Source organism: Artemia sp. Qi Xiang Cuo, chromosome 15, assembly GCF_049724085.1.
Source record: "Artemia sp. Qi Xiang Cuo chromosome 15, ASM4972408v1, whole genome shotgun sequence".
Taxonomy (NCBI): domain Eukaryota; kingdom Metazoa; phylum Arthropoda; class Branchiopoda; order Anostraca; family Artemiidae; genus Artemia; species Artemia sp. Qi Xiang Cuo.
In genome coordinates, this window is record NC_142808.1 from 42906190 (window position 1) to 42933424 (window position 27235).

A 27235-nucleotide genomic window follows, 5' to 3' on the forward strand; every position below is an offset into this window, starting at 1 on the left:
TCTTATAACTGAAAATTAGGTAAAATGTTGTTTTGTCAAAATTTCAATAGGTAAAGTTCTATGAAATCATATTATTGAGTTAGGACTAAAGTGAATACACCATTTGATGCCTTTTTTTATGCTGATTACAAATATCATAAGCATTTATATCAGAAATGAGTTTCAGCCCCCCCCCCCCGATTTAGGCCAATTCAGGTTTAGGTTAGGTATAGCCTATATAGAGGGGGGGGGCTGAAATTCATTTCCAATAGAAATGCTTATTATATTTGTCATCAGCATAAAAAAAGGCATCAAATGGTGTATTCACTTTATTCCTAACTCAATAATGTGATTTCATAGAACTTTACCTTTCAATAGGTATAGACCTGTCAAGTAGGCAAATTTCAGGATCCTCTAGAGGGAGAAGGAGAGGTGATAAGTACTTCAAAATACCTTCCCAGGACATATTTTAACCTGTAGACCCATCCCTGAAAGTTTCATTTTCCTAACCTCACCCCTTTCCAAGATAGGTAAAAGTAACTGAAGTAGAATTTTACCGCCTTTTTTATGCTGATTACAAATATAATAATCATTTCTATTGGAAATGAATTTTAGCGGCCCCCCCCCACAATATATGCCAATTCAGGGTATATATTTGTACATTAGGGGGGGGTAAAGTTTAAGCTTACCTCCCATTAACATCAGAAACCAAATTTGCCTCCACCCCCCCCCCCTAGTGTAGAAATATATACCCTGAATTGGCATATTTAGGGGGGGGGGCTGAAATTCATTTCTGATAGAAATGATTATTATATTTGTAATCAGCATAAAAAATGGCATCAAATGGTGTATTCACTTTATTCCTAACTCAATAATATGATTTGGTATACATTTACTGATGCCTTTTTATGCTGATTACAAATATAATAATCATTTCTATCATAACTGAATTTCAACCTCCCCCCCCCCTAACCTAACCCCCACCCCCATATATACAAATATATATCCTGAATTTACATATAGGCCTATAGGGGGGGGGGGGCTAAAATTCATTTCCAATAGAAATGATTGTTATATTTGTAATCAGCATAAAAAAGGCATTGAATGGTATATTCACCCTATTTGAAACTCAATAATATGATTTGGTAAATATTTACCCTTTTTGCTGTCTGAGAGAGGGGTTAGGCTTGGAAAATGACATTTTAAGTAGGGTAAGACACTCAGTAGTCAGCCACTTTAATCACTTTGAAAACTTTTTGACATTTAAACTACTCTAATTACTGTGTTATACCATGTAGAAACTTAATTTTTTAGTTAGAATCCTCTTCCTTTTGTGAACAAGTAGGTTATTAATTCAAATAGTTTCACTTGTACAGCACTTCCTATTTTTAAATTTACAGAGAAGTGACAAATCTGCTAATAGCTGGACATAGAACCCACTCATTGTACACAGTTATGATACAATATTGCTTATTTCTGTCCAGTGATTTGCCCATTTCCGGACAGTAGCAAATGAAACTGCTTTTTGCACAGCTGTTTCTATATGCTGTAATCTCAGACAAGGTAATTTCAAAATAGCTATTGGTTGTTAATTCACCATTTTGCAAATGAAAAATTAAATTTTAAAAGGTTTAATAATTTAACAAATTTGTTAGCCTAATGAATCCAGTGCAAAAAAAACAACCTGGTAAAGTATTGCCAAGCTACTGTGTCCCCCCTCTTATGATTTTGAAGACTTAAGAAATTTGGGACAAGGTTTATATTAACAGAGTAGGCCTATTTAGGTAGTTCAAAAATATACTTACCTCTTCAGTCAGAATTGCATCCTGAATCCAAATTTAACATGGATTTGTGTTGAAAATGAACTTTAAGGCCCCTATATATACCAATTCAGGGTATATATTTGCAAATTAGGGAGGTGAGAGTAAAGTTAATTTCTGATGCAAAAGAATGTTAAATTTAGATTCAGGATGCAATTCTGACTATTGAGACAAGTTTGAACTTCCCCCCCCCCCTTAATGTGCAAAAATATATCCTAAATTTATATATATATAGGGGTGGGGTAATTTCCTTAAATTGTATCTTCTAGCAACTAAGGTTGAAGAAACTGTAGATGTCACCACCTGCTCAATGATGCTGGTTTGTCCTACTGCATCTTCAGTGGTTTGCCACTCCAATCACAGTCAACACTAACCTTGAAGCTATCAAGTGATCTGGCCAACACAGTAGATTTGTGAGTGAATTCTGCATTAGAACAACATGATTAGTGAAAAAGTTGAACTTCTCATGTTTTCTGCTAAATTTATGATGCAGTTTTGTTGGATTTCCTTTTGTTCTGGTGTATTCACTGTGATCAAAAACAGGCTTGATGATGTCACTGGCCATCACCTTTAATGCAAGGATGACATCTCCTCTCCTTCTATGATACATTAGGGTAGGAAGTTCAAGCTGTTCTTGTTGTTGTCTAGTTGTCCTGGCTCAGTGGTTGGCATTCTGGCTTGAGAATTCTTTGTCTAAGGGGCACAGGTTCATTTCCTGTCATGGCCAGTTTTTTGATTTGAGACAGGTGTCAGTGGCTTGACTCTGTAAGCTCAGCCAGTGTCAACCCAGGTCTAAATAGATACCTGGGAAAATCTGGGGAAGGTAAGCAGGAAGGGTGTGTGAAACCACAGGATGGCTGGCCCCCAACCCCTTATTGCACTTGCTGGCTGAAGGACCTTGAAACAGAGATTAGCACTGCTGGTTTGGCCCTTAAGCATCTAGTGTTGTCATACTTACTAGACTTACTTTACTTTAGTTGTTGCTTGTAAGAGATTTGTTTTGTTTTTTTTTTTGGCAAAAGGGAGCTTGGTTGCTCCATGCTGGACCTTCTTGAGTATCTCCATGTCACACTTAAAGTCTGGGTTGGCAACCAACATACCAAACTCAAGATGAGGACAAAAAAGGGCTGTTTAAAGCTTCTTGATAACTCTTTGTTGGTGACTTGCTACTGAATGCTTGATCAAACCAAGGACCTTGTTTGCCTTAGCTGCTTGGATTTGACAGTGACTATGAAATTTAGGCTTATTGTCAAGTAATGTTAATTTAATTTCCAAGACAAGGGCATGTTAAGTTTAAATTCAGGATGCAATTCTGACTATAGAGGTAGGTTTATTTCTTGCTACCTGAATAGTTTGTTAATATAAGCCTTCTAAAACACTCTTCTTGTACTTTATTTTAAGCAAAAGATCTATTATTCAAGGTTTCAGTTTTATAACAAAAAGATATATTTCATCACTTATTTTAAAAGGGTAGCATAAGCAAATGTTCTGTTTAGGGTAGTGTTTTTTTTTTTTTTTTTTTTTTTTTTTTTTTTTTTTTGTATGATTAGTTAGATTAACCTTATTACTTGTGGACTTTTGGCTTGGCTTTTGGAGATGTTTTGGATTTTTCTATTGTTTGTCGTTTTGGCTTTATTTGATTTCTGATTTTATATTGAATAATATTGATAAGGATTATGTTCAAAGGGGTCTGCCGAATATTAGTAAGTGTAATGGTTGTTGTTTTCTTTGTCAAGATCACTTCATCCCTCGAAATTATGTTAAAAGCACTTTATATAATAAAAAGTTTCAATGTTTATGAACTGGATAGAAAAATTGCAAAACAAATAATATTATCTACTTACTAGAATGTAAAAATTGTCAATTACAGTACGTGGGGGAAACAATTAGCAACATATATAAGGGATTTTCGGGACATAAAACTACAATTACCAAGGAAAAAACTAATAATTATCTAGTTCAACATTGTAATAATGGTAGTTGCTCAGTATCTAATCTAACTATTACAATTTTAGAAAATCTGGACCTAGAAAACTTTACTAAAGAAGAAAAAAATAATCAATTAAGCAGAAAAGAAGAGTGTTGGATCCATGCCCTGGGTATCACGTATCCTTTTGGGCTAAACGATCGAGAAGGAAAATAAGTAGATCTATCGAATGTAGTTCCTGATTGTATCAACGGGTACACTGAGCACCCTTCTTTTAATTGATCCACGAAACGTAAAAACTGATTAAGATGACAGAGGAAAAATAATAAAAATAATTATTTAGATTTGAATTCATTTTTAATCGATTTAGGTCACATATTTGAGACTAATGGAATGACTAGTTTAATAAAATCTTTAAATAAGTTATCAAGGAATAATTTAATAAAAGTATTCTGGATTGCAAAAAGTAGTACAACATGTAACTCAAAAAATAAATTAATTTATGATGCAGTTTGTATTTTAGCTAAATCAAAATTTATTTCAAAATACAACAAATCTGATAAAATTGTAAATAAGAATAATAGATTATATTTGTCTATTAATTTTTGTTCTAAACAAATAGAAGATATTAATTTGCCAAGAATTTTAAACCAGCGGAGAGTAAAGAATGCCCTTCCATGTAATTTGGTGTATAATGGTAGTCCAATTTTAACATATAAATTTTCAAAAACAATTGGTCAAATGATTTTTAACTATAATTCAATACTTAAAAAACTTGACAGGGGTAGTAATTGGAAACCGGTTTGTAATTGTGAGCAATTTTTACTGTATGTGGATCAAACTTATGAGCATATTGTAACGGGGAAATTGTCCATTATAAAACATCGTTATCTTCAAAATATAATGAAAATGGGTGCTAAGTTCCGTCTTTCTTACCGCATAAGGCCAGCACATATTCTTAGGGGATTAAAGAATGATTTAAATTTATCTATTGATAATTGGTGCAAGAAGGAGAAAATTACTGAAGATAGATTTCAGAATTGGATAAATTTGATTTTGACTAGTGTAAGAAATAGCATGTATAGAATTAATTCAGCAGATTCTGTGAAAAGATCAATATTTTATAATGCCAATATGAAACAAGCAATTGCTGATATGCATAATAAATTTATAATTGTACCAGTTGATAAAGCTAGCAATAATTTTACCATAATTTGTCAGAAACTCTATTGTTATATTTTATCAAAAGAGTTACAAACAACAAATACATACGAAAAGGCCCATATGGAGGAGAAGAGTTTAATTGAAAATATAGAAGAAAGAATTTTAAAAAATTTCAATATTAAAATAAATGATAATAAAAAACAGTTTCCTTTTTATATTGGAAAACAAAATTTCATAAAAATCCACCAAAACCACATTTTATTGCTGGGGCAGCAAGGTGTCCAACCAGAATTGCGGCTATTGATATATCTTTAAGCTTAGGAGAAATTAGAAATAAATCTAAAGCATATTGCTCCGGAATTAAAAAATTTTCTAACTTTAACCCATATTGGAGTGTTAATAACTCGTTACAAGTGATAGATTCTTTGGCGAATGTTTCAGCTAAAAGAGTCGATTAATTTTATTTTAATACTCTGTATACAAATTTGTCAATAAACTTAGTATTAGGAAAATTGAAAATGGTGATAAATAATTCTTTTCTTTTGTCTAATATCAGATTTTAAAAAATTCCTACTTTTAATAAAAAAGCCTGATGGACGAATTTCTTTACAAGTACTATTAATTAAAGATGTTATAGCTTGGATATGGTATACGATCTATTGGAATTTGTTCTATTTAATACATTTATAGGATTTAATGGGAATTTATATAAACAAACTGTAGGTATTCCTATGGCTGGGAATGCGAGTCCATTCATAGCAGACCTGTTTTTAAGTCAATTAGAATATGAATATATGATAAATAAAAATAGCCCAAGTAATGTAAAATATAACCTTTCAAATAATAAAAGATATCTGGACGATCTCTTGGTAATAAATTGTGCAGAGTTTATTGAGATTTCAAAAAATATTTATCCACAAGAGTTAATTCTTGAGCCTAGCTATGGGATGGGACACTCCGACAATTTCTTAGATTTAAATATTAATATTTCAAATAATTATAAATTAGTTTTTAAATTATATAATAAAACGGATGATTTTAATTTTGAAGTAATTAGTTTTCCATTCCTTGAAAGTAATATACATTCAAATATTACTTATTTGGCTTATTATTCCCAATTATTTAGGTATGCAAAAATATGCAGTAATTACACAGATTTTAAGAATAGATGTAAAAAGCTGAGCGAAAAACTGATCTTAAGAGGTTTTTCTGCCAAAAAAATTAGTTGGCAATTCAAAAAATTTAGTTTCATGTATCATGAACTTTTAAGTAAATATACAAAAAATTATAAAGAAATACTGAATGATATTTTAATATAATTTCTCTTGCGCTTTTCTTTTTTTGGAAGTTTGTAGGGGTTTTCAAACAAGTTTGAGGATCTTTAAATTGGTAATTGGTTCCAGATACCAATAAAAGATATATCTGGACATGTCTTCATTTGTTCCAGAATGGTCTCCTTCAGTGACCTCTGGGATTTCACTATGGAAACATTGAAACACTTTTTGTATGTAATTTTTAATAGCTTGACTAGTATGCATGTATTTCACAAGTTTTACCTGACATAGGATTACCATATAGATCTTATGGTAGAGGCTCCACCGTGCCGGGTAAAGAATGTAAAGCCTCGAAACCCATTAAGGCAGGTGGTATTTCTTCTGATGAGCCCTAAATGGAAGGTTCTACTTGGAAATATTTTGCTAGATTTAAGGTGCTTTTGCTGGTAAATTTACAACGACTTACATTTATTGATGACAACTTTGCATGGATTTGGACTTTTCTATTTGGTTGACGGTTCGGGTATACTGTTTGGTCCTAGGTAGTTGGATAGATGGGTAAGGTAAAAGCCTCGTTCAAGTGCACATTTGTCTCAATTGCTGGATTAGGACGACGGTTTTTTTTTTTTTTTTTTTTTTTTTTTTTTTTTTTTTTTTTTTTTTTTTTTTGCCAAGTAATTACCTCTTAAACATAATATAAAGGCCATCATAGGTAAGTACCCTCTAGAGGGAGAAGAAGTGGAAGTAGCTCCTTCAAAATGCCTAATTGGGACACATGGACATAGGCAGCATCTTGTTTAGGGTGAGGGACAACCAATTCTGTGTTGGAAGGGGGGAGAGCTGAAGTTATAGTTACAGTTGACAAAACCTCACATCACCAGCAAGTTCTGTCTTACCTTTTGAAATGTTTTTTCATCAATAATGACCAAACATCAGCAATTAGCTTCAGCATTATCTTCTTGGAATAGTATGCTCTTAATATCTTCTTGCCATATGCTACCATAATATAATAAACCATTACTCTTGAAATTGTCAGAAAATTTAACTACCATAATTGCAATTTGACGCAAATCACATTATGGTCAGATAACAGTTTCTTGTTCTAAGAATTCAATTCATAAGTTTAAAATTTGGCAATATTTATATATCAAAATTGATGTATCTATATATCAGGCCAAAAATCCATATTGAAACATAAATATCAATATTGGAAATTTGTGTTTATTTTCAGCTTTTTCAACCATCTACTAGCAAGCATCTCAGCAGAAAAAGTCCAACATAGAAAAAATTCTCTTTAATATCTTGTGTTATTGCTGTTATAATTGTATCCTATTTTCCTCTCCTAATTCCTAGATGAAATCCTTTATGCAAAGGTTTATACATAGAAGGCTGCCATAGGTTACTATAATATAATAAACCCACTATCCTACTTCCAATTGTCAGAGAATATAACTACCAAAATAGCAATTTGACACAATCACATTATGGTTAGGTAACAGTTTCTTGTTTTAAGAATTCAATTCATAAGTTTAAAATTGGGCAATGTTTATATTTAAAAATTGGTGTATATCTATATATCAGGCCAAAAATCCATACTGAATCATAAATATCAATATTGGAAATTTCTGTTTATTTCTAGCCTTTTCAACCATCTACTAGCAAGCATCTCAACAGAAAAAGGCCAACATACAAAAAATTATCTTTAATATCTTTTGTTATTGCTGCTATAATTGCATCCTATTTTCCTTTCCTATTTGTAGAAGAAATCCTTCATGCAAAGGTTTATAGGTAGAAGGCTATTTACAAAAGCTCTCTGATTTTTGATTTCAAGTTGTTTTTATAAACTTTTGATGAGAAATGATCTTAAAAAAGTACTTGAAATCAACAAAATCAGTCAATGTCTGTATGCTTTATAGCCTAGGGCTAGATCTGGACATTAGTAGGGGGAGGAGAGCTTGGACACAGTTGTCATTTTATTGATTTATTATATTTGGAAAGAACACACTATCACTATGGAGAATCAGGTGTTGCTCTTCTTTTTTTTACCATCTCATTGTGTTACAAGGAGGTTGATACAACTTTGATACAATTATGATGGTAGGAATTACTATTATAGGTAGTGGAATAGCACTGCCTAAGTAAAGAATAATGTGGGGAATAATCTTTATTTTATTTTTTTCTTGGTCTTAGACCAGGGCACTTTCTATTGAAGGAGTTGTTGTAGAAACTTCAAAAAGGGCTCATTCAATTGGAAATTGGAGTGGCTTGTGCCCTTTATAATAGTCAAAAGTAATTGGAGGGCAACTACCCCCCTCTCCATGCCCATCATTCCCCCAAACACATCCAATCAAAATTTTGAAATAGCCATTTTGTTCAGCATAGTTGACTTCTAGATAGAAAATATGTTTTTGAGGAGGACACTCCCCAAGGCCACAAAAGACACTTGTCCTCAGGGCAAGGGTTTTAAGTTATGTCCTGGGGCATATAAGAACAATGTTAATTATTAATTAATATAAGAACAATGTTAGAACATATAAGAACAATGTTAATTGTTAATGTATTAATTATTATTATTATTTTTTTCTTTAGAGCAGAGCACTTTGTATCAAAGAAATTGTCATAGAAACTTCAAAAAAAGCTAGAAACCTAGAAACTTTTTAGGCTCATTCAATTGGAATGGCTTGTGCCCTTTTTAATTGTCAAAAGTGATTGGAAGGCAACTAACACCCACCATTTTCCAAAACACATCCAATAAAAATTTTGAGATAGCTATTTTGTTCAGCATAGTTGATTTCCAGATAGAAATTATGTTTTTGAGGAGGACACTCCCCCACTGCCTTAAGGGCAAGGGTTTTAAGTTCTGCCCTGGAGGCATATAAGGTTTTTATAGAAGGTATTGCCATAGAAACTTCAAAAAAAAGGCTCATTCAATTGGAAATTCAAAGGGCTAGTGCTCTTTTTAATAGTCAAAAGTGATTGGAGGGCAACTAACCCCCCTCTCATACCCACAATTTTCCCAAACACATCCAATCAAAATTTTGAGATAGCCATTTTGTTCAATGTAGTTTTAAGTTCTGGAAATTAGGATTTTGAGGATGACAACCCCCCATAGCCCTCAGGACAAGGGTTGTAAGTTATGCCCTGGGGGCAAATAAGGTTTTATAGAATGTATTGTCATAGAAATTTCAAAAAGAGCTCATTTGATTGGAAATTGAAATGGCTAATGCCCTTTTTAACAGTTAAAAGTGATGGGAAGGCAACTAACACCCCTTCCATGCCCACCATTTCCCCAAACACATCCAATCAAAATTTTGAGATACCCATTTTGTTCCATACAGTTTAAAGTTCAGGAAATTATACCTTTGAGCTGGACACTCCCCCCCCCCCCACAGTCTTCAAGGAAGGGTTATAAGTTATGCCCTGGGGCATAGATAGCCATTTTATTCAACATAGTTGAAAGTTTCACACTTGATAGATTATTTGATTTTGTTTTTGCTCATTTTTGTTTATTGGAGTTCTTTACTTTTCTTTGAAAAACTTATTTTGTGGAAAAAGTGTTTTAATCAATAGGTAAATAAGGAGACATTTAAATTACTAACCTAGCTAAGAAATAGACATACGCTTTAGAGTCAGAATTGTATCCTGAATCCAAGTATAATATTCTTTTGTGTTGAAAACAGACTTTACTCCTACCCCCTCATGTGCAGTTATATAGGTTAGGCTATATATACAATCCAAGTTATATATTTGCACAGTGGGGGTTTGATTCTAAAGGTGTGCTTATTTCTTAGCTAGGTCAGTAATTTAAACTCCCCCATATTTAAAGAGGGTGAAATTGTAAATGAGGATCATTTGCTGTTGCTAGATAAAGGACAATTGTTGTTGTGCAAATAAAGCTTTCAGTCATGAATTCACAGCTTAAAACATGCCTTGGGAAGATGTTTGCAAACTCTGATTTCTGCTCCTTCATTATTTCTACAGCTTAGAATATTTCATAGAAGACAGATCCTTACCTTGGATTAAAATATATTATTATCTTTAATTTTGAATTGGGTCTCCTTTGCCTTAACCATGTATTTTGACTTGGATGGAATGTAAGCTGCATCATGTTTTTATTCAAATTTAAGACACATTTATATATCACCTATTGGCCTGATTGACCATAATTTAGCAAAGTTATAAGGCTTGAAATATTCATTGGACAGTGTATGCTGTAAATCTATTTCTGAAAGCTTTACTTTATAAGCTAAAGTTCTTCAAGAGTCAGAGCCCCTTAAAGAGAGAAGAGTTATTGACAGGGGCATAATTTGCTATGGGGTTGGGGGGCAACTGCCCTTTCTAGACTCAAGTTTGCACCCCCCCCCCAGATGAAATTTAGTTTCTGAAAGAAATCTTGTCAAAATTAAGATAGCCTGTATAACTCAAGTATCCAGAGAAACACATCAGTTTTCTTTAGTATATCTTTGCCTTTATGCTAATATATTACTAATTTTTCAGTTTTCACTATCATTTCTACTTGATTTGATAAAATTTGCTCCAACTTTGTCAACACCCCCCCCCCCCCAGGATTTTGATGAAGTTGTGCCACTGGTTATAGGACACTTGGGGAAACTTGAGGTTTCCCCAATGACATGATTCAGGTGACTTATGTCCAGCCCACATTATAGTCACCCTTGTGGATAAAATCATAATTATGCACAATTTCACTGCTTATTATGTATCTTGTTCATAGTTTACCAAGTTGAAGAATGTTCAGGTTTCAAGTGTTATGTATGACTGGTCAATCAGAGTAAAGATTAAAGGCAAAGTTTTTTTAAATCACAAAAGTTAGAAACTTGGAACAATAGATTCTCTCTATTCAAATACCAGTTTGATAGGGAACAAATTTTGACATCACAATTAAGGAAAAATGCATAGTTTCTAAATATTTGCCTTTTTGTTGACATATGTGACTGTAGCATGGCTTGGATTATTAGAAAATTTATTGGCCACAGGTTTTCTTGGCATGTATGTTTATGATGTGGCTTGGGTATTAGAAAGTTGATTAGCCGCATGTGTAACTTTGGTGTGGCTTAGGTATTAGAAAGTTGTTTGGCTGTAGAAGTTCTAAAAGCTTCAATATTATTGCATTGATTTGTAAAATTACTTCAAGGTAACTAAAGTTCTGGGAAGGACTGGAAGCCAAGGTCAATGTACCCAAGTGAAAGTTGATTTCATTGGTGAACAGAATCGTTCTATTATCAGAAATGTCAAGGGACCAGTAAGAGAAGGAGATATCCTCACCCTTCTTGAATCTGAAAGAGAAGCCAGGAGGTTACGATAAATCATGGTATGAAAACAATGCCTTTTTTTATTTTGTTGTTTAATGCTTTTCTATTTAGCTCTATTTCAAGAGTAATATTTTGTGAATGTTTCCATTGTAGTGAGTTACTTTATATTGTTTTAACTGACTTTCTCCAATACCATTTAAGGGAATTTACCAGCACAAAAAATATGTCTCAAAGTGCAACAGTAGATACTTAAAAAAAACTACTACTCATATATATTTTTTTAAATCACTTAAAGATGGCTATTTTCTTGCCCTTCCTAAACTTTCATAAAAGTTTCCCTCACATAACACTTGCTCAGACTTATAACATCATTTGTTTGCCTTGATTCTTCAAAATTCTGGAATTTCAAACAAGGACCCCAAATGATGGAAGTCCAAGTGCTTTTTGTTGAAGAAGAAGAAGGGCTTAAAGCTTTCTGATCCTTGGGCTTCTAGTAATTTTCTCCCGCCCATCCCAAATGTTCCCTAAATGTATAAAGAAAAGTCACAATCTTGCTCTTTGGTGTCTCTACCCATGACAAAAATAGGAAATACTTCATACCCTTATTTTTCAAGCAGTACAATGTAAACAAGTATGGCATTATTTTTTGTAACATCAAATTACCCTAAATTCCACTTGCTAGCAATAGGATGAATCCTGTGTCCAGCAGACAGGATTCAACTATTGAATTCATCATTTGATTCCTATTGAGAGCCCCCAAATCTGCTGAAAACTTCTTTGCTAAGAAAGCCTAGTATTCTGGTGTTATTTTTCACTGCACTCCAGTAGTTGTATCACAAGGACAAATCTTATAGAAAGTTGATCTGTGCAAAAATTCTATGTCATAAAACTGCCCAAAAAAAAAAACAACCGCTGAAGTGGCAGATTGCCTGTTCAGTATCAAAATGTGATCATCCTTGGAAAAGTGGGTCTAGGATTCAATAGATTGTATATTTCTAAATTTTGCTGTATATCAATGTTGTTTGCAAAATGGATCAAAATTTCACTTTCATATATGATTGTTTAGAGCTGGAATTATTGATGGCCAGCTCCTTAATTATGTTATTATAAACCAAAGGCTGGTAGGATTCATACAAGATACTTGGATCATTGTGTGACTGACCACGTTTCAAACAATAAGCTGTACAAGAAATATGGTTTTGTCCCTCTTTCTAGGGTTTTAATGAGAGAAAGGTTGATATGGCTAGGACATGTTCTGCAGATGAAGGAGGACAGATTGCCTTCTTTGTTCAGACTCTCCAAATGGGACAGGAAGAGGTTGTCAGGAAATTGGGAAGGTGTACACAGGGAATTTTGAATAGATTGGGATGGAGGAGTGTGCACAGCTGTGTTGACCTCAGGTGGCTTGGTGTTGCAGTCAGTTGTTAGTAGTAGCATTTTAGAACATATGCATGCATTCTCATATAAGCTTTCTAATTCAAGTGGCTCAATTCCCCTGTCCCCTCTTTGCAGGCATTGTAATATGAATAATGAAACAATTGACCATTGCCTATTTGAATGTAATATGCTGACGTCTGCACAACATACCTTGCTTTGTAAACTGTTAAAATACTTCAAACACCACAAAATCCCACTATCAGCCAAGAGCCTAGCCAACTCTACCTGCACACAGAGCATAGAAATCGACATCTATCATCTTATATTTGAACTCCTAGAATCAAAAGATCTGCTGAAAGATATCTGAATATATCTAATAAATATGAGGCAATCAAGCCAGTAGCTCTGTAGCCCACAGAGTGAAGCAAAAGGAAAAGGGCTAAATAGTTTTACTGAAAAGCCCGCCTGCTGTTAAATAGAAGAAGAAGAACATAATATTTTCTTTTAACATGCAATCTTTTAACATACAGTTGAGTTCAACTCAGCAACAGCAACCGTACAAGAAAATCGAAATATATTTTCTTGATTATTATCGCTTCTAATCAGTAGTTGTGCCAAACCTATCCTGCTCAAGTCATCCTCAGGGCTATACTGTGGTGTTTATCCTTCCCATAGTATAGTGCAGACGGTTTGATATCATCTATTTTCCCTTCTTATTTTAGTTTTATATTTGTGCTTAAAGCTTTTTCCAATAGGCAATGTTCAGAAGTCCTCAAAAAAAAAACGTCCCCCCAGATCCCAAATCAAATTCTATAGTGAAAGATACCCATCCTGGCTGGTCAAGCACATTATCTGAAAGTTCTAATGATGGCTCCGATTCGGAGAATAGGACAATGATAACTGTAGGTCCTAATGCAACCATAAATGATGATAATGGGTTTCAAGAGGTCCTATCTAGAAGCTCTAAAAAAAGGAAAAAAATATCCCCAATTAAAAGCATTTCCCCTCTCCCTGCCCAATATCCTCCCTCCAAAAACTAACGAATTTACCTTAAAATTACACCCACTACCCCCTTTGAAATAAAAATGATCACTGCAGTAAGAGTTGCAAATTTTAAATTGCTAAAATCAATGTTCTCTCTTAACATTAACCGTGATGGATCTCTGCTTATAGCTGTAGAAGATAAGAAATCAGCAGATACAATAATTAACCTTAAATCCCTTCTGAATATCCCAATTATTGCATCTAATTGGAACCCAAAACAATCACCAACAAAAATTGTAGTTTATAATGTTCCCCCAGAGATATCTACTCAGGAGTTAAAAGAAGGCCTGTCAGATAGGGCTGGAAACACAATCCCAGTTGAGGATGTTACCCAACTTGGAAAACCTAACTATACTGGCCTAAAAACTAGTAGATCCTTCTTATTCACACTAAAGTATAAAATTGATATCAAAGAAAAATTATTCATATTTGGGCAAATCAAACAACACAAGGAATACAAACCTAAGCCTATTCAGTGTCAGAAGTGTTTCAAACTGGGACACACGACAAACAAATGCAATGAAATTCTCCAAGAGTGTAGTAATTGTAAATCTTTCAATCCTAAAGAGCTGACAACTTGCAAAAACACCCAGCCTACATGCATCAATTGCAAAGGTCCACATGAATATAAAAATAAATCATTATGCCCTGTATACAATAAAAGATCTATAACACTCCAAATATCAACAGAGAATGCAATCCCAGACACCTTTGCAGAAATGGAAGCAATTGCTGCCCAACAATACCAAATAAAGCCTGTAATGAAACCAACCAAAACCCCCAAGTCAAATGCCCCAAATGCATCAAGCACCCCATATAAAACAACATCTTCTAAGCCCCCTAGCTCAAATCCCTATCAGAACGAATCACCAAGCCAGCAAGCCTTGTTTTCCGGTGAGATGAGGCCAGCCTGGCCCTCCCTCCCAAGAAGAAACAAACCAGAAACACTACCAGGAATCAATCCCTTAACCAACAAACAGGATGCACTACCAAAAATGCAATCCCCAAATATATGCTTATTCATTCTAAACTGTAATGCAGTTCAGGCCATGAACATACATCAACTACAGAAAACAAAAATTATTGCAGAATTGGCAAAAATCTACATCCCAGATGATATGCTCATTCAAGCAAAAAAAGATCTTGCTTTACTTTTAACAAAGCTGAACATTGATACACAGTCATATGAAGAATAAATCAACAACACAACATTTATCAATACTCCAATGGAATGTAAGATCACTGACAGAAAATAAGCTAAATGAACTAATATCATTTATGAAAAATAATTCCATTAATATTGCTTGCCTCCAGGAAACTCATTTAACCCAAAATCAACAAATTAAGTCTCTGGGATACACTATCCTGAGAAAGGATAGATCTTCAGAGAGAAAAGGAGGTGGTGTAGCTTTATTAGTTAATAATAATATAAAATTTTGTGGCATCAATTTTCCAGATTTTGAAAATGATGTTGATGTAATTGGTATAAGTGTTTGGCTGAATAATTTAAAAACCTACATAATAAGCTTTTATAACCCTAATGGCCAAACTTCAGATGCCAAGGATTTCTTTAATTATATAAATAATTCTAATATGTTAAAAAACATCATTATTTGTGGTGATTTCAATGCCCACAGCCTTTTGTGGGGGAATAAACCAGCAAATAAAGCTGGTAAATTTATTGAGCATATGACTTCAAATAATAATGAATTAGCTGTTGCTACCCCTCCAAACCTAAATACATATTTTAACCCCAAAAGTGCCAAATTCTCCACAATTGACCTACAAATTGTGTCTTTAAATTTTTTGAACAAAATTTACATAAATAAAATTGATAGTCTGTGTACAGACCACTTTGCTATAGTTTGCTCCCTAAATGAACCTGCTGAAACTTCATCTCATACCTCCAAATATATCAACATTAAAGCAAATTGGTCTATTTTCCAAAATAAGCTAAATGATGAAATTACAAGTTTCACCCAAAGTTCATGCATTTCTAACACAACAGTTGACACACATGCTGAAGCCTTGACATCTTTATTAATAAATACAGCTAATCATGCTATCCCCAGGACAACACCTAAGAAAATACTCCCTAAACAAATTCCTAAAGCATGGTGGACAAATGAGTGCCTAAATAAATGGAAGATAAAAAAGGCAGCTAGGACAGAATTCATAAAAAAACCAACACCTACTACATATTTAAAAAAATTACAAGCAGAATCTAATCTAAAAAGGACTATAATAGATGCTAAATATAAATACTGGAATAATTTTGCAAATAATCTCTCCAGAGAAACGCATGAGCCAATTATACATAAAGTCATAAGCCACATATGTGGGAAAAAGACTTCTCCCAACCCACTCCTGTATGAGCTTTTACATAATAATACCCATTATGACAATGATATTGAAAAGGCTAACCTATTTGCAACTCTTCTTGTTAATAAGCTAACATCAAACAATCAAAGCAATCTGTCCACAATTCCTATGAACCCTAGTTACCAACCAGGCCCAGGATCCGAGTACATAACTAATCCATTTTCAATCCAGGAATTGAATAATGCAATACATCATATTAGGTCCAAAACTAGCAGCAGCTATGACAATATACACCCTACATGGATAAAGAATCTCACACCTTCATACAAACAAGAACTGCTAAATTGTTATAATCACGCTTGGGCATCCTCTAGGTTCCCCAATATATGGAAATGTTCGTCCCTCCTACCAATCCTAAAGAAAAATAAACCAAAAGATAACCCTGAGTCTTATAGGGCCATAATGATTACACCTGTGATGGGGAAAATAATGGAGAAAATGATTTATCACAGACTCCTCTGGTTTGTTGAGAAAAATAACATTATCCCACACACTCAAACTGGATTCAGGAAATACCACTCCTCAACAGATGCTTTCATTTTGCTAACAAATGCAATAAATGAATCTTTCTCAAAAAATAATATCCTAGTGGCAGCTTTCCTTGATTTTGAAGGAGCATATGACAATGTGAACCACCAAATCCTTTTAAATAAACTTGCAAGCCTTGGAGTACCTCCCAAGCTAGTATCCTTTATTAAATCCTTCATAGAAGTGCGAAATTTCATTGTTTGTGTTGGTTCAGCATCTTCACCCCAAAAGACAATATCCAAAGGCCTACCTCAGGGAGCAGTCCTCAGTTGCCTCCTATTTGCCCTATATCTTTGGGACATGAACCTACCCCACACGAATCTACAATATGCTGATGATCTGGTGCTATGGTCATCTGGCAACACCTTTCAGATAGCACAGTCAAATCTGCAAAAGTCACTTTTCCAGTTTGAAAAATTCTCTCAACATTCAGATTTACCCATTGCACCCACCAAGTCAAAAATAATCCAATTTCACAGGAAGCGAAACCATGTTAATGCAAAACTAACTCTAAATAAAACAACTATTCCAGAAGATAATAATATTAATTACCTAGGTCTCATGCTTGACCAAAAACTTAATTTCCACCTCCACATTTCAAACACAATAAAAAAATGTTATAGAAAAGCAAATATACTAAAAAGGCTTCTTTCCACACCCTGGGGTTGTAAGGAGAAAACCTTACTCCAGTTTTATAAATCACATTTAAGACCCCATATTGACTATGGGCTCATTGTATATGGTGCATGTGCAAAGACCCAGATGCAAAAAATTGAAACAACACAAAATGATATAATACGTCTCATATTTGGTCTTAGGAAACCCACAAGCACCAAGTTTCTGCTTATGGAGAGTGGATTAACAACAATAAAAGATAGACGTAGCTTTCTCTTGATAAAACATCTTACAAAAATTGAATCAAATAGCTCACACACATTACATAATTGGTTAAGAAATCCAGCAATGTATAGAGGTATGTAGATGAGTATGCCAATATTCAAAAGAAGTTCCCTGTACCAGCAAAGTCTATTGCACCTACTTTCCCCCCATCCCCTCCATGGAATTGGTCATTTCCCATAATAAATACTGAATTTTCAAAATGGAATAAAGATTTAACCCCCATTGCTTTTGTTCAAAAAAAATTTGCAGAACTTAATACAATTACCTATAAAAATCACTTCCAAGTATTTGTTGATGGGTCAGGAGTGAATGAGAAGGTTGCAAGTGGTGTTTTCCTTCCTCACCTGAAAATTGCAATGGGCGAGAGATTATTTAATAATTTATCTATCATGTCTGCTGAGTTAAATGCCATAATCATGGTATTAGAACACCTTAAGCAAAACCAATCTTTCATTGAAAAATTGAATAATATTATCATCTATTCCGACTCTTTATCAAGCCTTGAGTTGCTGGCCTCAGCTCCTCAATATAAGTTGGACATTGACACTTATCATTGTCTCAGTATTATTGATAATCTTGCTTCAAGTGGCATAAACACTTACTTTCAGTACATTCCTAGCCACTGTGGCATAAGAGGAAATTATCAGGATGATGAAATATCAAAAATGCTACAAATGTTGACCAGCAAGTGGGAGATCAATCCCGATTAGAGATATTTACCGATGGAGGTTATCAGATATTAATTTCAGTAAGAAGAATCTTATTATTTCCCCCTTTCCAAATAAGTATCTTTCTAAAATTTATCATAGAATTCGTTCTGGAACAAATGGACTAAATTTCCTTGCATTCTCATATAAGATTTCTAATTCAAGTGGTTCAATTCCCCTGTCCCCTCTTTGCAGGCATTGTAATATGAATAATGAAACAATTGACCATTGCCTATTTGAATGTAATATGCTGACGTCTGCACAACATACCTTGCTTTCTAAACTGTTAAAATACTTCAAACACCACAAAATCCCACTATCAGTCAAGAGCCTAGCCAACTATACCTGCACACAGAGCATAGAAATCGACATCTATCATCTTATATTTGAACTCCTAGAGTCGAAAGATCTGCTGAAAGATATCTGAATATATCTAATAAATATGAGGCAATCAAGCCAGTAGCTCTGTAGCCCACAGAGTGAAGCAGAAGGAAAAGGGCTAAATTGTTTTACTGAAAAGCCCGCCTGCTGTTAAATAGAAGAAGAAGAAGAAGAAGCAATCTAGTGATTCAAAACTATACTATATTTATGACTTACTTTATTTTTTGCTTGTTGTTCACTTCATGGTTTTTTCAGTTAATTTTTAGCATTAAATTTGGACTTTCATTTGATCTCTATGTAGATTACTTCCTGGTAATATTTTCCACTCAACTGCAACAACCATGAGAGAGACATTCCATGTGAACACATGGAGAATTAAGATCCCTTGTTCACAAATATTGCCTATTGGAGCAATTTTTTGTCTGTGTGAACCTAAGCTATGGCTTAAAACTTGGATTCAAGATTTGTTGGGTGTTAAATAGAAAAAAAGAACCTGCTTCCTTCCATAAAAAAAAATATCATGTTTAATTTTTTTTAATATTGTTTTTGTCACTTTTGTTGTGTAATTATCCTTAAAAACTTGAGGATAAGCAAAACTTTTGCCTTCAAATTTTCTCTTTGGTTTCCTCTCCCTCATTCTTTCATTTCCTCTTCCTCATTCTTTCATGCTAAGATTACTTATCAATTACTTAGCTAAGATTACCGGTAACTTGATTTCTTATCCATAGTTTTTCACAAGTCAAGGAGAATTGCTATTTGAAAGGGTCTTGACTAGTTGTTAGATAAGGCTTACCTGCTAACCCCACAAATTGCAGGATAAGTGAAGTAGCATGTAAATAAACAATTTGATCATTACAAACATGGGAAACACAGTTCTTTGTTAATCATTGATTGTATTGCAGTGTACAAGTACCCTTGTAGGCACAAAGTTGGCACACTTTAGAGTCTTTGTTGCTTCAAAATGATGGATACAGTACCCATTATATACATTCTTACTTCTTTTTTTTTTTACATCATCTCTCTGAATTAAAATAATTTTTGGTACAATTTATCAGGTCATCAAGTTTTCAATAGCAGACTTGAGCTTTTCTTAACTATAAAACTTTTCAATAATGTCCATGCACAAAAAGGAGATAAGAGGGTATCCCTTCCTCCTATTTTAAGATTGTTTGGAAAAAAATGTTGGTATGGAAATTATGTTTTTGTATAATCTCCCGTAAGAAAAAGCTTCAATCCTCCCTTCTCCTAAACCTGGCTTGTGTGTAACTTTGTCTTTTTTTCTCTTTTTTTTAATGAAAGATAAATTAAGAAGTACTGTATCTTTCTCACTTCTGGCTGATTAGTTTAACATTTAAAGACAACATAGACCATAGCTCTAGACAAGATTATATAAAAATGAGAACCTTGTACATGATAACTCTTCTTTTAAATATTATAAATGTGGAGCTGCTGTTATACTAGAGAAACAACTTTATGCCTGGTAAGAAAAGTTGCAGTAAATTATAATGAATAATCATGCCATTTTGGAAATTCCCAGAAAACCCTAACCAAGGCACATGCGAAAATCGAAGATGGGGTCTGACGATAGCTTTATATAAGTTTATGAATTTTGTTTACTCTTGGCTACTGATGGTCTGTTTTAATAGGCCAAGGCTGGAATTTGCATGGGAAACAACATGCTGAATGAGGCTGTGGAACTTCAACTTGTTGTCAATGATGACACCAAGGTTCCTTTCTTCTTCTCTATTCTCTAGATGCTCCCTTGTTTTTGTGATGGGATTGTAAATTGAGTAGGTAGCCATTGGGATGTTAGGTCCAAGGTGTAAAATACATTATTTGATTGTATTGAATTAAAGGAGCCAGTCTTGAGTCCAATCCTGTAGCCGGTCTATGTCACTTTGGATGGTCTGTGGATTTGCAATGTCAAACAGTTTGGCATCATCAGCAAACAAATGCATACTATCATCTACATGATTGAAAATGTTGATGTACATCAAGAAAAGGGTTGGGCCTAGTACAGTTCCCTGTGGTACCCTCCATCTTTCTCCTGCCTGAACAACCTCTGGATTTCGTCTTCGAGGTGAGAATTGATGGCTTGTTTCAGTTTAGATGCTTCCTCCAGCATTGCAGCTCCAACGTGTTCTTTTACTTCTGAGACGGTGCATTTTTCGGCCACATTTTTCTCAAGATCGTTAACACGATCTTTGACTTCATCTATCCTTGCGGTAAAGTCTCGCTTAAGCTCTTCTACCGCTCCTTTAACTATTTCCACAATAGCTGAAGCACTAGGGACCTTAGATGTTATTAAATTCGAAATTTGAGCTATTGAGGGGGGGGGTCTCCTGAAGTACCAGAGTGCTTACAGATCGGGCAGTACCACTGCGTGTCTCCAATGGTTGACATCTTTGCAAAAAAATCGTGCTATATGGTGGGCATGTTTAGGCAGTCAATACATAGCCATTTTTACACCCATCGCATATAACGGCCTTTGAATCCAATTCGAGAGCACATTTACATCCAGAACAGAAATCTAGGGAGTTTTTTGGGCTAACTAGCTTCCGTTTGTCATTTCGTTTGGGAGGCATTCTTTTTCGCGCAGTCGTCCTGCCAACTGCTTACGAGCCCGCGCGCTTGTCTATCTGGTTCTGTTTTTGTTATCCTGTGGGTGGCGTTAAAAAAAACTGCTGGCAAAGCTGTTTTGGAATATTTATTTCAAATTGTTGGCAACGCCGCTTCTCAATATTTATTCCAAGTCGGGTTTATAATTGGTAAATATATATGCAATTAATGTGAAGGCCAATATATTTTCTAATTTGAAAGTTCTTGTGGTGACAGAATGTGGGAAGTGCAATGCTCAAATCACCTACTCCCAGCAGTTTAAGGATTAAAATCCCGCTGGTACCAACTCGGCCTCTTATTTGTTTGATATTGCTCCCTTCTGCACAAATTAGCACCAAAAGTACGTAATAACGGACGAGCCAACGTAATCTGTGGCGTTTTTAATATTTAGCGTTTGGCAACTGTGCTCTGTTGCTGATTGCAAGTTCAGAAGAAGAACAAGCTTGGCAAGCTTTATTTACAAACTTTTTATTAGATATAAAAACAACAACAACATATCCTCAACAACAACAGCAACCGTACAAGAAAATCGAAATATATTTTCTTGATTATTATCGCTTCTAATCAGTAGTTGTACCAAACCTATCCTGCTCAAGTCATCCTCAGGGCTATACTGTGGTGTTTATCCTTCCCATAGTATAGTGCAGACGGTTTTATATAATATATTTTCCCTTCTTATTTTATTTTTATTTTTTTTTTTAATGATTTTTCCAATAGGCAATTTTCAGAAGTCCTCCAAAAAAAAAACGTCCCCCCAGATCCCAAATCAAATTCCATAGTGAAAGATACCCATCCTGGCTGGTCAAGCACATTATCTGAAAGTTCTAATGATGGCTCCAATTCGGAGAATAGGACAATGATAACTGTAGGTCCTAATGCAACCATAAATGATGATAATGGGTTTCAAGAGGTCCTCTCTAGAAGCTCTAAAAAAGGAAAAAAATCTCCCCAATTAAAAGCATTTCCCCTCTCCCTGCCCAAGATCCTCCCTCCAAAAACTTACGAATTTACCTTAAAATGACTCCCACTACCCCCTTTGAAATAAAATTGATCACTGCAATAAGAGTTGCAATTTTTAAATTGCTTAAATCAATGTTCTCTCTTAACATTAACCGTGATGGATCTCTGCTTATAGCTGTAGAAGATCAGAAATCAGCAGATACAATAATTAACCTTAAATCCCTTCTGAATATCCCAATTATTGCATCTAATTGGAACCCAAAACAATCAACAACAAAAATTGTAGTTTACAATGTTCCCCCAGAGATATCTACTCAGGATTTAAAAGAAGGCCTCTCAGATAGGGCTGGAAACACAATCCCAGTTGAGGATGTTACCCAACTTGGAAAACCTAATTCTACTGGCCTAAAAACTAGTAGATCCTTCTTATTCACACTAAAGGATAAAATTGATATCCCAGAAAAATTATTCCTATTTGGGCAAATCAAACCACACAAGGAATACAAACCTAAGCCTATTCAGTGTCAGAAGTGTTTCAAACTGGGACACACGACAAACAAATGCAATGAAATTCTCCAAGAGTGTAGTAATTGTAAATCTTTCCATCCTAAAGAGCTGACAACTTGCAAAAACACCCAGCCTACATGCATCAATTGCAAAGGTCCTCATGAATCTACAAATAAATCATTATGCCCTGCATACAAGAAAAGAGCTCTAACACTCCAAATATCAACAGAGAAGGCCATCCCATCCCCCTTCGCAGCGATGGAAGCAAATGCTGCCCAACTCTACCCAATAAAGCCTGTAACGAAACCAACCAAAACCCCCAAGTCAAATGCCCCAAATGCATCAAGCACCCCATATAAAACAATATCTTCTAAGCCCCCTAGCTCAAATCCCTATCAGAAGGAATCACCAAGCCAGCAAGCCTTGTTTTCCGGTGAGATGAGGCCAGCCTGGCCCTCCCTCCCAAGAAGAAACAAACCAGACACACTACCTGGAATCAATCCCTTAACCAACAAACAGGATGCACTACCAAAAATGCAATCCCCAAATATATGCTTATTCATTCTAAACTGTAATGCAGTTCAGGCCATGAACATACATCAACTACAGAAAACAAAAATTATTGCAGAATTGGCAAAAATCTACATCCCAGATGATATGCTCATTCAAGCAAAAAAAGATCTTGCTTTACTATTAACAAAGCTGAACATTGATACACAGTCATATGAAGAATAAATCAACAACACAACATTTATCAATACTCCAATGGAATGTAAGATCACTCACAGAAAATATGCTAGATGAACTAATATCATTTATGAATAATAATTCAATTAATATTGCTTGCCTCCAGGAAACTCATTTAACCCAAAATCAACAAATTAAGTCTCTGGGATACACTATCCTGAGAAAGGATAGATCTTCAGAGAGAAAAGGAGGTGGTGTAGCTTTATTAGTTAATAATAATATAAAATTTTGTGGCATCAATTTTCCAGATTTTGAAAATGATGTTGATGTAATTGGTATAAGTGTTTGGCTGAATAATTTAAAAACCTACATAATAAGCTTTTATAACCCTAATGGCCAAACTTCAGATGCCAAGGATTTCTTTAATTATATAAATAATTCTAATATGTTAAAAAACATCATTATTTGTGGTGATTTCAATGCCCACAGCCTTTTGTGGGGGAATAAACCAGCTAATAAAGCTGGTAAATTTATTGAGCATATGATTTCAAATAATAATGAATTAGCTGTTGCTACCCCTCCAAACCTAAATACATATTTTAACCCCAAAAGTGCCAAATTCTCCACAATTGACCTACAAATTGTGTCTTTAAATTTTTTGAACAAAATTTACATAAATAAAATTGATAGTCTGTGTACAGACCACTTTGCTATAGTTTGTTCCCTAAATGAACCTGCTGAAACTTCTTCTCATACTTCCAAATATATCAACACTAAAGCAAATTGGTCTATTTTCCAAAATAAGCTAAATGATGAAATTACAAGTTTCACCCAAAGTTCATGCATTTCTAACACAACAGTTGACACACATGCTGAAGCCTTGACATCTTTACTAATAAATACAGCTAATCATGCTATCCCCAGGACAACACCTAAGAAAACATTCCCTAAACAAATTCCTAAAGCATGGTGGACAAATGAGTGCCTAAATAAATGGAAGATAAAAAAGGCAGCTAGGACAGACTTCATAAAAAAAACAACACCTACTACATATTTAAAAAAAATTACAAGCAGAATCTAATCTAAAAAGGACTATAATAGATGCTAAATATAAATACTGGAATAATTTTGCAAATAATCTCTCCAGAGATACGCATGAGCCAATTATACATAAAGTCATAAACCACATATGTTGGAAAAAGACTTCTCCCAACCCACTCCTGTATGAGCTTATACATAATAATACCCATTATGACAATGATATTGAAAAAACTAACCTATTTGCAACTCTTTTTGTTAATAAGCTAACATCAAATAATCAAAGCAAACTGTCCAAAATTCCTATGAACCCTTGTTACCAACCACGCCCAAGATCCGAGTACATAACTAATCCATTTTCAATCCAGGAATTGAATAATGCAATACATCATATTAGGTCCAAAACTAGCAGCAGCTATGACAATATACACCCTACATGGATAAAGAATCTCACACCATCATACAAACAAGAACTGCTAAATTGTTATAATCACGCTTGGGCATCCTCTAGGTTCCCCAATATATGGAAATGTTCGTCCCTCCTACCAATCCTAAAGAAAAATATACCAAAAGATAACCCTGAGTCTTATAGGCCAATATTGATTACACCTGTGATGGGGAAAATAATGGAGAAAATGATTTATCTCAGACTCCTCTGGTTTGTTGAGAAAAATAACATGATCCCACACACTCAAACTGGATTCAGGAAATAGCACTCCTCAACAGATGCTTTCATTTTGCTAACAAATGCAATAAATGAATCTTTCTCAAAAAATAATATCCTAGTGGCAGTTTTCCTTGATTTTGAAGGAGCTTATGACAATGTGAACCACCAAATCCTTTTAAATAAACTTGCAAACCTTGGAGTACCTCCCAAGCTAGTATCCTTTATTAAATCCTTCATAGAAGTGCGAAGTTTCATTGTTTGTGTTGGTTCAGCCTCTTCACCCCAAAAGACAATATCCAAAGGCCTACCTCAGGGAGCAGTCCTCAGTTGCCTCCTATTTGCCCTATATCTCTGGGACATGAACCTACCCCATACGAATCTACAATATGCTGATGATCTGGTGCTATGGTCATCTGGCAACACCTTTCAGATAGCACAGTCAAATCTGCAAAAGTCACTTTTCCAGTTTGAAAAATTCTCTCAACATTAAGATTTACCCATTGCACCCACCAAGTCAAAAATAATCCAATTTCACAGGAAGCAAAACCATGTTAATGCAAAACTAACTCTAAATAAAACAACTATTCCAGAAGATAATAATATTAATTACCTAGGTCTCATGCTTGACCAAAAACTTAATTTCCACCTCCTCATTTCAAACACAATAAAAAAAATGTTATAGAAAAGCAAATATACTAAAAAGACTTCTTTCCACACCCTGGGGTTGTAAGGAGAAAACCTTACTCCAGTTTTATAAATCACATATAAGACCCCATATTGACTATGGGCTCATTGTCTATGGTGCATGTGCAAAGACCCAGATGCAAAAAATTGAAACAACACAAAATGATATAATACGTCTCATATTTGGTCTTAGGAAACCCACAAGCACCAAGTTTCTGCTTATGGAGAGTGGATTAACAACAATAAGGGAGAGACGTAGCTTTCTCTTGATAAAACATCTTACAAAAAATGAATCAAATAGCTAACACACATTACATAATTGTTTAAGAAATCCAGCCATGTATAGAGGTATTGCAGATGAGTATGCCAATATTCAAAAGAAGTTCCCTGTACCAGCAATGTCTATTGCACCTACTTTCCCCCAATCCCCTCCATGGAATTGGTCATTTCCCATAATAATTACTGAATTTTCAAAATGGAATAAAGATTTAACCCCCATTGCTTTTGTTCAGAAAAAATTTGCAGAACTTAATACAATTACCTATAAAAATCACTTCCAAATATTTGTTGATGGGTCGAAAATGAATGAGAAGGTTGCAAGTGGTGTTTTCCTTCCTCACCTGAAAATTGCAATGGGCGAGAGATTATTTAATAATTTATCTATAATGTCTGCTGAGTTAAATGCCATAATCATGGCATTAGAACACCTTAAGCAAAACCAATCTTTGATTGAAAATTCGAATAATATCATCTATTCCGACTCTTTATCAAGCCTTGAGTTGCTGGCCTCAGCTCCTCAATATAAGTTGGACATTGACACTTATCATTGTCTCAGTATTATTGATAATCTTGCTTCAAGTGGCATAAAAACTTACTTTCAGTACATTCCTAGCCACTCTGGCATAAGTGGTAATCATCAGGTTGATGAAATAGCAAAAAATGCTATAAATATTGACCAGCCAAGTGGGAGACCAATCCCAATTAGAGATATTTACCGATGGAGGCTATCAGATATTAATTTTAATAACATTAATCCTATCCTTTCCCCCTTTCTCAATAAGTATCTTTCTAAAATTTATCATAGAATTCGTTCTGGAACAAATGGACTAAATTTCTTTGCATTCTCATATAAGCTTTCTAATTCAAGTGGTTCAATTCCCCTGTCCCCTCTTTGCAGGCATTGTAATATGAATAATGAAACATTTGACCATTGCCTATTTGAATGTAATATGCTGACGTCTGCACAACATACCTTGCTTTCTAAACTGTTAAAATACTTCAAACACCACAAAATCCCACTATCAGCCAAGAGCCTAGCCA

The 27235-nt window shown here is 34.5% G+C and overlaps 1 protein-coding gene across 1 annotated transcript in view; it reads left to right on the top strand.

Moving 5' to 3' along the window:
- The window catches only part of LOC148943691 (small ribosomal subunit protein eS28), a 40733-nt gene that overhangs the window by 7574 nt on the left and 5924 nt on the right, over positions 1 to 27235 (top strand). Inside the window, exon 2 of the mRNA XM_089100871.1 lies at positions 11317 to 11493. Coding sequence (XP_088956997.1) covers positions 11317 to 11487 — 171 coding nt within the window. The 3' untranslated portion in view covers positions 11488 to 11493. The remainder of the gene's footprint in view (positions 1 to 11316; positions 11494 to 27235) is intronic.